The following is a 12063-nucleotide window of genomic DNA, read 5'->3' as shown; positions in this document are numbered from 1 at the left end:
GTTACGTTTTTGTTTAAATACTGGTTTTAGCGTGGTGGAGGCTGTAGCTTGTGAAACGAATATATGATCAATATCTTCCTCAAACAGCCCACCCAATACACACATATTACAACATTGTTGTATTATTGTTACTGTTTTCATTAGTGGCAGTAGTAAGACACAAAGCTATGGCAGTCTGAAGTTCTCAAATTTCTGTCAGTCCAGGAATCATACTTTTCACACGGCTGATTTTTAAGTGGAGGTACAGGGTGTGGAAGAAGCAAGTGCCTCTAGGGAGAAGAGTGGTGCAGAAGAAGTACGTTTCGTAATATTTCCATCAATTTCTTTTCTGAGGAAAGGTATCTCTCACTTTAGACGGAAAATGCATCATAATTCTATAAAAAGGTGGTCAGAAATAAACAGTACCAGTCGTCTCAATGATTCACTAGTTGATGATTTAATAAAGCTCCTTCAAAAATCAAAAATCGTTTACCTCCAGTTATCTTAAGAATGAATGTGCTCAAATAATATCCTTTTGCATGCTATAGCTTCGTTAGCTGCTAATGTTGATGATCGTGGGGAAAGAGGGAGGAGTTATTAGCTAATATCTGATTGCACTCAGGGATAATGGTCTCAGAAAGGTTAGGAACCACTGTAGCAGGGGGTGCAACACACAACAGGCACTCACTTATTCCCGATTTCAATGCCTCTGACCACAACCATGAAGTTAAAGCGAGGGCATATATCATTTGAAAAGACGTTAGCGAAAAAGACACGCTAACAGATTTGTCTGTCAGTTTTCTTGGTCTGTAGTTTCCCCCTGATGTCTCTTTCTTTAGCGATTAATCGGGGAAACCCAGCTAAAAGTGATGGAGCCTGATGCCGGCCGCGGTCGGGACAGCAGAAGAACCACAGGTGAGATTTAATATTGGCAGGTCTTAGGGGAACAAGAAAAATAGACAACCAAATTAGTTATTCCATCATCCTACATTCAGCTTTGGCAACTTCGTCCACCAGCCACAAAACCTCGTAAAGAGGTAACGCCTAGGAGGGGACAAAAGAGAAAGACTCGAAATAAACAGAGCGTAAGAGCTTTAAAGCACTACCAAACAAGCAATGGTTCTAAAAAAGCAGCAAAATATGGTGTCTGTCTTCAAGAATATTTCTACACTGTACAATAAACAATATTTGATTCAATAAAGGCAACTTCTTGTAATTTTTTGTATAATTTTTGCATTTATTCCATGGGACTCATGTTGCCAGCACAATTTGTGTGTCATGAATAATGTCTCAAAAATTGTGTGATAAATAAGTAAGACATGCCATAGTGTATGCTCAGCAAATTTGAAGTAGATGAAAAAGGAATTGTGGCAGTCAGGACAGAAAAAGCAAAGTAGAGGTCTCATTACAACACCTCTTCCTATCTTAATAAACTACCGATATAGCAGCTACCGATATCATTTACTCACAGCTGGAGAACATAGGCGACACTAATCTGTAGCGAGGGGGATATGCATTAAGTTACAAAATTATCATTTCTTTAGACTGCCTTCAACCAAAACAAATAGTTATCAGTTATCAAGTAATCTGAAAGTACTAACTTACATTTACTGTACTTTTAAGATGCACTACTAATGTAACATGGTGTTGAGTGCGCGGCACGTAAGCCAAATCCCAATAAAAATAAATTAAAAGAAGCGGATATTGCAGATTATGAAGGTATCAACAATTCACAACAAAGAATTTTCAAGTGGTTGCAGGTCGCAGTGAGTGGAAAAAGCAATGGAAGGGTAAAATTCAGTGCAAGATTTGAGGTTAGGCGGAAACTTTGTTTAGAAAGTAGTTCAAATATGTGGTGTAATGCCGCGAATGAAACTCTATATAGCATTCTGTATCAGAGAATCTGGTTGGTCATTTGGGAAACTGTATCGTTTTCGAATAGAAACTATTTGTTACTTATGTATAGAGCATTATTTTTTATTATAATGTCGGGATTTGTCTGGTATAAGCATTCAGATGGGCAGAATTGATTTTGTTTTGTCAAAATACATAGCCACCATGGTCACGTGATCTCGGGACGTTGTAGGTTTGTCCGTAATGCATCCTACAAAATTTGCTTTTATATATCGCTAGTACAAACAGATTCCCTTCGTAGGTGCTGTGGATTTGGTACATGCGTTTTGAAGACAACATAACAATTTGCACGTAATACATGGAATAAAATGGGCTCCCAGTTTTTGAGAGCAATATGAACGGTAATTTAGGTTTTTTCGAAGTGTCACAGTTTAGATGTCTCTTATGTTTGGTTTCTGGGATAGTCACAGCTAATTCTGAGTTTTACACAACAATTTCTCGTTTTGCTGAGTCTGTTCCAATATATTTTCCTGTGATGGTATTGTCAAATGACTTAACAGAAATCTAGTACCTCTGAAAGTGTTTCATGAAAACCGAATTTTCCGCACTTTGACGATGATACTTCATGATTCTTCATGATTCTTCATTACTTTTTCTCGATATTTTGTATATTGTGTCTTTTTTGCAGGTTAGCACATAATTTTACCTATTGATAACATGCTGACGTGTGTATTTAGAGCATTACAAGTACAAGCTCTCACTAGCTACTTCATAGAATAAGTAAGAAGTGGGAAAACGAAACAGCTGGATAAATATACCACGAATATCAAAAATGTATCTGACACCTATCACTCACCAGGTCGTAAGTGCACAATATAAGCAGAATAACCCAAATGGTTCTGCACTAGAAGTTTATACTGTGTGTTTCTGTGTAGTTTGTCTTCTTTCTGTTTCCCAATATTATTAAACACATTTAATCTCTTGATTTCCTACCGACTTATCTGCAAAACAGACTATTCAACCTAAATATGTTAATCCCAGTGTTGTAACAAAAGTAAACAAATGAAAAGATCTGTACCAGTGTAGTGCATATGCTGAAGTTACACTCAATACTACAGTTCATATTTCGTATCTTTCGTTTACTTCACAGATCTCATTTCGTATAGCACTTAGCGTATATTTAACCTCTTACTACTTGTAGTTTTCTATACTGTATGGAAATTACGCACAATGATATACCATTTGCTTCTATATTGTGCATAACATCTTTTCTGACAAGAGTGAAACATTTCGATTTTGCATAAAACACAAAACCATTTCTTCATGTTAGAGAATACGATTCCGTATGAATATTTCCGTTTGAAACAAATTAATGGCCATACATCATGCAGAGATGAACTATCAGAATTGTATCAGGAGGAAAAAAAACTCTAAATCCTAAACAGAACATTTTTCAAACTCAAGAGCTGTACTGCCTTTCATGTGTGCGAGCATTAAGATTAAATTCAATATAAGAAATGACTGCAGCAGATGGTGAAAAATTTTTCCCAACAACTCTCCTCATTTTGCACAAATAGTAAGAGATTTAAAACATCTATTCAAAATGCAGTCAAAACAGCTGTTTGTTTGAGGTCAGTTCACACTAAACATCACGTCACGGTACCATCGCGTCAGTGTGTATTCACGCTATCCATCACGTCACGTCACGTCAATTCGATTAGTACAGTATCGAATGGAGAGAGTGATGTTATGAGTCACCATCAGTAATACAAAAAGTGTATAGCATCGGAATTGAGGAACTAACGACGACAAAGTTTAGTAATGGCTGAAGAAAGCTTCATTACTTTCTTTCTTGTTCAGTTTTGTTGGGTAAAGTGCTGAGAACTGGGACGTTACAAAACACCGACATTTATTTGCAAGGAAAAATATATAGATACAAACACATCAAACAATATCTACAAAGGGATAAATAGAGCCTGTTACCTTCTCCACTGTATTTTTTTTTCTTACATAGCTAGTAACGTCATAAACAGCTGTAATTTTCTCCTTCATTAAAAGTGACCTTCACACTTATTTAATGGAAAGCTTCGGCAACTTACGTTCTTATTTTTATATACATTTTGCTTGTCTGTTCTGCTATTGTAAACCTAAATAATTTTTCGATTGTGTAAGAAAACTGAGTGGAAAAAAATATCCAGGTCGTCATGGAACAAAGCACAATAATAAAATAAACATTAAGAAGAAACAAAAGAACGGAACACACTACTATAACATGAGTGAGCGTGGCAAAAATGGGTTAACTTAGCAGACGACGATACCTTTAAAACTTCCTTCCTGAGAAACCTTACCGTGCCATGACGCGTCGTGACGGTCCGCTGACTGACTATGTGAATGCTGCCATTTGAAATGCGCTGTGAAATGTTAGAACGTGACGCGAATTAACATGACGTGACGTTAAGTGACAGCCAATGTGAACTGGCCCGAACGGACACCGTCGTTCCGAGATCACGTGACAATTCCGGCTTGATGTTGGCAACATGCGCAGAAAAAACAATGCTCACTCCAAAGATAATAACTAGAATGTTGACAACGCCCGAGGAACCTTGTTACTATGTGTTTGTTGTAGTATCGCTGGTCTGATATTTTATTTCGCGAATTCATTTCCTTATAGGAGTGACTTCTCACGCGATTTCACTCTGTTATCTAGGCAGTTGATGTGAATCAACACAAATGTGATGTTCACAGCAACGAAAAACTCTTTAACCAAGAAGTTTTTATAAGCGTAAAGGAAATAAAAGCTTCTGGCCACTATAGAGTATTTACTGATGGCGACATCGTGTAACTTTCTTATTAGTAAACAAACTGTGCGTGAATCCGTTCATTATATCTTTCATGTCTTTAACATCGAAATTATTCGCTTTTTGTTGTTACAAAGAGCACCATCTTAACACGAAATTGTATCTTGACGCAAGCTGCTGCAAATAAGGTAAAAAAAACTGTTTTACTATCAATGGTATCTACGTTAAGTGGCAGTGTATTTTTTATCTTATCGGGCAATGATCCATCTTCTGGTTATTTAAGAGTGACAGTACGAATTATTTTAAGCAGTAGCCTACATGTTGGTTTGCAGCTTAGTTTCGCATTTGGAAAGATCAGCTTTAAAATCGTTGATAACCCCCATTTAGGTTTCTCCACATTGATTAAAATGAACGCTGGCAGGTTTCTTTGTAATGGAAGTAGTCAACTCGTCGTCAGCTGGGCGATGAAACGTAAATAATCAGTGAACAGGCTCGAGGCCATTGTAAGCAACATTTTCCTATTGTAGCTCATAATATTTAAATAAGAAAATTTGTCGGAAAACAATTCTTGAACGAGTTTGCTGAAAGTAATGATCAGTATAAGATACTGTGACCGACGAACCCCGGAACTATTTGGAGCGTAATGCAGTTAAGTCTTCATGATTGACAAGACAGTAATGGATTGCAACCATATCCTGTTGTAAATCTACGTCTTCAATCTGTCTACGGGATACAAAACACGGTGTCTACTTGTAACACGTCCTTTTTATTCTAGGTTTTAGTTATCCGCTCGGTGGCGGATCTGATGAGCAACCCAAAATTAGATAATTAATGTGACCGTGTACCTAATGGGCTAGCAATCGGATTGGACTGCTCAGGAGGTGTTACATTCCGTACTATCCTCACAAATATGGTAATAATTATGGTTCGGTGGTAATGAGGACAGCAAACACAGTTTCATAAACAAAACCTCTATTCTTAGCAAAGCACAAAAATAAGGAGACAGCCACTGCCTTCGTCAATACACTGTTAATGACGGCTAATCTCATCACAGGTCTCTTTAGTTATTGTTAATCGTCACACGCAATATCCAGTCACTGTAATCCAAGTAATGCCGGCGCGGTAGACGCGGAAGTATAACAGCGGCACTCAATCTCACTGAAATCACTTTATAATAAAACTTTCTCACTTTTCCGCCGAATATTGATACAAAGGGGTTAAACCACGGCGTTGGCCACTCCCTTTGCCGGTAAATAGCAATAATTTCTGCTGGCTTTTTGCACAGCTATTCCCGCCTCGCGGGAACCTACCACACCCGGCCTCGGCACTCCACGCTCTAACTTCACACTGCTCTCCGCCCAGTTATTCCCGCCTCGCGGGAATCTACCCAAGCCGTCCACTCGGCACTCCGGGGGATCCCCTCTAGCTCGCGCGTCCTGCACACACTACTCGATATTTGCCCTACCGACCTGTGTGAGCGCAAATTTTAATAGTAAGGGCCTGCGGACCCCTTACATCCCCGCCCTCAAAAACTTCTTTTGAACCACAGGTGAAAAAGAATCGGCTAGGGATTTAAAAACATAGTCACATTGAATCAAAACATGCAATACAAATTATTAATGAATTTACAATTTTTCAAAATAATCCTGGACTCCGGTAGTGGGCTGCCTCCATAACAATTTCTACAAAAAGGTTAGTACATCACATAAATGGCATTATTCAAAATTACAAATTTTCAGTTCAACCAGCAAGTCGTCTGTAGTCCAATCTCAAAATGAAAACATACACAGCATATACACTCAAAAATTCATTACCTAAATACAGAACATATGGATTATTACTACAACATAGTTATTACAAGTTTTATATGCATTCTGAGATAGTCTTTGACATGAAATATGCAATCCTAACTGTAATATAACACAAAGCACAAATGTAAACAAACCCTTTCCTATTTCAATTGTCCATTCTATAGCTAATTGTCCTAATACATTCTACACTACTACTTCAAGGAGTTAGCCACTCTCAGTTCATTCATTCACCCTAGTCGAGTTCCTCCTCCTCACCTGGGTTATTTCTACTCCCGTGCGAGTAGTACCTTTTTATGTTTTCCACATGCTCCTTGCCATGCACTCTCTTCGTCCGTGCATATTCCAATTCCACAGTGTTAGGATGACTAATTTTTATAATCCTATATGGTCCTTTATAAACATGGTTAAACTTATGTATCTCAGAGTTTATTTTCTTTGATTTAGCATGAATCTTTACTAATACCAGGTCTCCTACTCGGTAAGTTATTGGTTTCACTAGTTTGTCGTGTCTTTCCTGCCTTTTCCTGGCCTTCTCCTTCATACTTAATTCCACCAGCTCCAATTTCCTCTCCCAGGTCAATGAACTCCCTGGTGGGTAGACTACCAACTCACGAAAAATACTATCGGGTTCCTGGTTGAGCAATACTTCACATGGTGCAAACCCTGTGGAATCATGTGGGAGATGATTCCTAACCCGCTCAAATTCTTCCAGATATTCCTTCCATGAACCATGCTTCCTATGACAGTAGGTGCGGCATAAACGGTTCAACTCTTTCATGGTTCGTTCCGCTGGGTTAGAAGCGGCCCTATATCTAGAAATGGCAATTTGTTCTATTCCGTGCTCCCTTAGGATCTCTGTCCATTCCTTTGATCTGAATTGTGACCCATTATCACTCAATATTCGCTTAGGAATACACACCTTTTGAAAATAGTCTTTTTCAAATTGGTTAATGATGGCTCTACTAGTAGCTTTCTTCAACGGGTAAAATTTTATGTACTTGGAAACCAGTTCTTCCGCTACTAAGATTTGTGTATAATTCCCTCGTGAGGCAGGAAGTGGCCCAAATAGATCCACTGCAACTATGTCCTTAATCGCTGTCGGTACAATTGGATGCATATATCCCTTGTGCTGCACTGTGGTCGTCTTAGATTTTTGACAGGTGTCACATGTACTCAGTATTTTACGTATACGCCTTCCCATGTTGTTGAATGCACAATGTAATTTCAATTTTTCCAGGCACTTTTTCGGTCCATAATGCGCATTACTGTAGTGCGTATACCAAATTAATTTTTCTACCACATGCTCCGGTATACAAAGTTTCCAGTTCTCTTCACTCTCCTTGTTCCTTTTATAGAGTATTCCATTGTGAATATAATAGAATGTGCGAATTCTTTCTTCTCCTGCACACCTGTATTTGTTTTTAATTGTCTTTAATTTCTCGTCTTCATTTTGTTCCCTGCGCACATTCCTTAGGAACTTTCTTACAAACTCTTCATACTGTACTCCCTTCATCAGGTTGATTCTAACTCCTTCTCCTTCCGGCCTGTCCAACAACATTCCTCTTGAGTCAGCTGGTAATCTTGACAAAGCATCAGGTATTATGTGTGTTGCTCCGGGTTCATAAATTATTTCGAAATCATAGTCTTGTAATGCTAGGGCCCAGCGCGTTAGTCTGCTATGCCTTAACTTGCTTGTAGTCAGAAACGTAAGGGCCTTGTGGTCAGTCACGACCTTCACATGTCTCCCGGCCAAATAATACCGGAAACGCTTAAATCCCCACACAATTGCCAGTGCTTCCCTTTCAGTAATTGAATATTTTCTCTCCCAAGCATTTAGACTTCTGCTACCGAATGCTATAGTTCTTATTCTCTCACCTTTCCCGCTCATCTCTACTTGGTATAAATGTATTCCTAGTCCATAGTCCGAGCTGTCTGCTCCTAAATAAAAATCCTTAGAAAAATCTGGGTGGTACAAGATATCTGCAGTATATAGTGCTTCTTTAATACTCTCAAATTCGGTTTGACATGCCGCATTCCAATGCCACGGCATCCTTGCCTTGGTTAATTCTCTCATATTCGGTGCATTAAGCATGGGTCCTTTGATAAACTTCCTATAAAACTCACACACCCCAAAGATTGCTCGCAACTGTTTCTTACTATGGGGAGCCGGAAAATTCCTAATAGCCTCCAATTTACTAGGATCAGGATAGATACCCTCCTCGGATATTATATGGCCCAGAAATTTTATCCTTGACTTGCCAAATTCCGACTTATCCAGGTTTACAGTTACTCCCGCGGTTTCAAAAGCTGCCAAGATTGCATCCAGTCTATCCAAGTGCTCTTCCCATGATTCGCTTGCTATCAAGAGATCATCCACGTAGACAGTGACTTTTTTAAGTAATTCTTCACCTAGTATCTTATCCATCGCTCTTATAAACTCAGACACTGATACGTTAAGTCCAAATGGCAACACTCTAAATTGATAGCACCTTCCTCCATAAGTAAATGCTGTATACTGGCGAGACTCTGTGGCTAATGGTATCTGCCAGTACCCAGCAGTCAAATCGATACTACTTAGCACCTTTGCTCCTCGGAATTTTTGAATCAGTTCTTCTATGGTTTCTGGTTTGTCCCTCTCTGGTTCGATGATTTTGTTCACCGTCCGGGCATCCAAAACTATCCTTACTTTCCCATCTTTCTTATCGACAACAAATAGGGGGTTGTTGTATTGACTATTGGCCCGTTCGATAACCCCAAGGTCCATCATCCTCTGTATTTCTTCATCTACTGCTTTTCGTTTTGCCTGGGGAATGGGATACTGTTTTATATTGAATGGTTTATGGTTCTTTATCTTCAATTTACACTCCACTCCTTGCATGATGCCTGGCCGTTGAGAAAATACTCTATGATGCTTGTATAATACTGCAGCTAATTTCTTCTTAGCCCCCTCATCTAGGTGCGTCATTTCCTTCAATTTTTTTCTGATCTTGTCCTCTTTATGTCCGTCTTCTCGTGCTAATCCCTCAAGGTATATCAATACTGCTGCTCCTGGTTCCTCTTCCCCGTATCCCGTGGTGGGTTCCTCTTCTTGACACAAATTTATTCTTCTGAATTCTTCCTCTTCTTCGATCGCGTTCCCCTCAGCAAATTTCAACCTCTTTTCTTCGCCCTTTCTTCCTTTAATTTTGATAGTACCTTCATCAAAACTCACTACTGCATCAACTTCATTTAACCAATCTATCCCTAAAATAATCGATGTGTTCAATCCGGTAACTACCAAAAATGTTGCTTCATATTCTTCTTCCTCTATCTCGAATGTAATTAATACTTGTTCTTTAATAGGTTTACTCTTTGCACCTACTGCGTTCACGATCCTCACTCCACTCACTGGGAAACTAGGCAAGTTAACCTTCGCTTTTAGTATCTGTTCATATAAACTTTTGGATATTGCACATGCTTCACTTCCTGTATCAACTAATGCTTCGATGTTCAGCCCACATAACTTGATTCCTATCATGGGTAACCTGGGTTCTTTGGGAATCTCACTTCTTTCCTCTAGTAGATCTTCTCTGAGGTCTCCACCATCGTCATGTCTCAGTAGGTTCATTCTGGTCCTCGTAGCTCTCACTCCCGATCGGACCTCATCTGGAGTGTCATTCAGTTTTCCGGTCTCTCCTCTTCTTCTATATGCACCGTGTCATTCATTCGCCTATCCCATCTTCTCTCATGATCTCTTGGTTCTTCATTTCCTCTCCAGTCATTTCTCCATTGCCGTCCACCACCACGGTTCCGGTATCCATAACCGCCACCTCTTCCTCTATAATTAGACGAATTATTAAAATGATTCCTTGGATCATTGCCGCCCCTTTGGTTTTGATCATTAGGTTGATCATGTCCTTGTGATCGAACAGATTCTAATTGTTCCAGTATCTTCATCAGCGCCTCCCTATCTTCAATCAGGCTCCCAGATATAGTTTCTTGCATTCTATGATTCAATCTTCTTTTTATTGCCGATATCATTACGTCATCACTCAGGGGTTGTTCCAGGGTTTCGTTCAGTTCCCACAAATGTTCAGCAAACTCTCTCAACGTTCCCCTCCATGTACTAAGTGATTTGCGATGGAGTAGGTCCTCAATTGCTGCACATTGATGGCTTTTAGACCAGTATTTCTTTAAGAATTCCTCTTCAAATTGGTCATAACTCGTAGTCCCTTCCTTCTTCCTGACTCCCCAAGTGAAAGCCTCACCTTCCATCCTATCTATTGCAAATTGAATCTTGTCTGAGTCCTTAAGATGTGCTGGGAGAACTCCTTTTAGCCATTTCATAAATATCATTGGGTGCAACCCTCCCTTTGGTCTAAACTTCTGCCCTGTATTACTTTGGATGCACCGATTATCATTGCTCATCAATGTAATGACCTTACTTTCCCCAACGGCTAAGGTGGCATTGCTAATTCGTCTATCAATTTCCTCTGTCTTGCTTTCTAATTGCTGCACTCCCTGTTGTAACTGCTTGACCTCCATTTCAACCCTCTTTTCTCCTTCTCGTTGTATGGTTATAGCATTTTGCAGATTTACATTTAGTCGGTTTTGCTTATCTTCTATCCCCCTAACCGCCTCGTGGCATTGTTGTTGCCTCTGCGTCACTTCGGCGATGCGATAATTGCACTTGGTTTCCACTTCGTTGATTCTTTCTCCCAACTCGGCCTTCGTTTCTTCAATATCGTCTTCTATCTTTTGTGTTAACTTTCCTTCCACCTTCTCCACGTCTCCCTGGACTTGGTCTATGCTCTTCTGCAGCTTATTCTCCCTCTCGTTGATATCCATTTTCCACTGTTCTTGTAACTCCTGTATTTCCTTCTTCAGATTATATTCTATTTTCATTTGTGACGTTTGGATTTCTTGGGCTATAGTTTCCTTAAATGACTCCAGGCTTTCTTTGGTTTCTTGTAAATCTTCCTTTAATGATTTGCGAAATATCTCTTCCCTTTCTCTCGTTTCTTGTGAACTCTTCTCTATCGATGCGTTAGTTTTTTGCGAACGCTTCTCTGACCTTTCTTCCGATGCTTGTAAATCTTCCCTTAATGATTTTTGTAAATCTTCCTTTAATGATTTGTTAGTTTCTTTTATCAGGTCCATCAACATTGACCACTTATCTGCATCCTCTGAAATTGGCCTAGTTCTCGTCGCTTGTTCCGGTGTCTCAGGATAATTAGTTGAATGTGCTGCTGGGCTTCCTAATGACAATCCACACTCACTGATTCCTGAATCATCTCTGTCTCTCTGTCCTACCCCTTTCCTTTCAATTACTGCCTCACAGACCTGCCTATCTTCAGAAGACATTTTTGGTTTATACTTAATGCCCAGGCAAGTAGTACAAAATAACCTCCAATAATTCAAAACACTCCTAATTACCATGAACCTACTCAAATATTACCGGTAACCCTTTCATTTAGTTCCCAAAATGACACAACATGCCTGAGTATCAAACATAACAGCTCTCAAAAACCTAACTTCAAAAACAATCTTCCCATACATAATTTATGCAAAAATATTTTAAACAAGATACTCATAACACTCACAAAATCTAAAAATGTAAATTCCTCAAAACAATTGTCATT

The 12063-nt window shown here is 39.3% G+C and overlaps 1 protein-coding gene across 1 annotated transcript; it reads right to left on the bottom strand.

Annotated features, from left to right (window-relative positions):
* Positions 1–10099: 10099 nt before the first annotated feature.
* LOC126232518 (cingulin-like) lies at positions 10100–11587 on the bottom strand. The gene has a single exon (XM_049942796.1). The coding sequence runs from the start codon at positions 11585–11587 to the stop codon at positions 10100–10102; it is 1488 nt and encodes a 495-aa protein (XP_049798753.1).
* Between the last annotated feature and the right edge of the window lie 476 nt (positions 11588–12063).

This window comes from Schistocerca nitens, chromosome 1, assembly GCF_023898315.1.
Source record: "Schistocerca nitens isolate TAMUIC-IGC-003100 chromosome 1, iqSchNite1.1, whole genome shotgun sequence".
Taxonomy (NCBI): Eukaryota; Metazoa; Arthropoda; class Insecta; order Orthoptera; family Acrididae; genus Schistocerca; species Schistocerca nitens.
The sequence above is the reverse complement of the archived record's forward strand: the minus strand, read 5'-3'. Positions and strand labels throughout refer to the sequence as shown.

Bases quoted from the DNA above. Each gene is read 5' to 3' on its own strand.
- LOC126232518 (XM_049942796.1), bottom strand. From the start codon at position 11,587: ATGTTGATGGACCTGATAAAAGAAACTAACAAATCATTAAAGGAAGAT.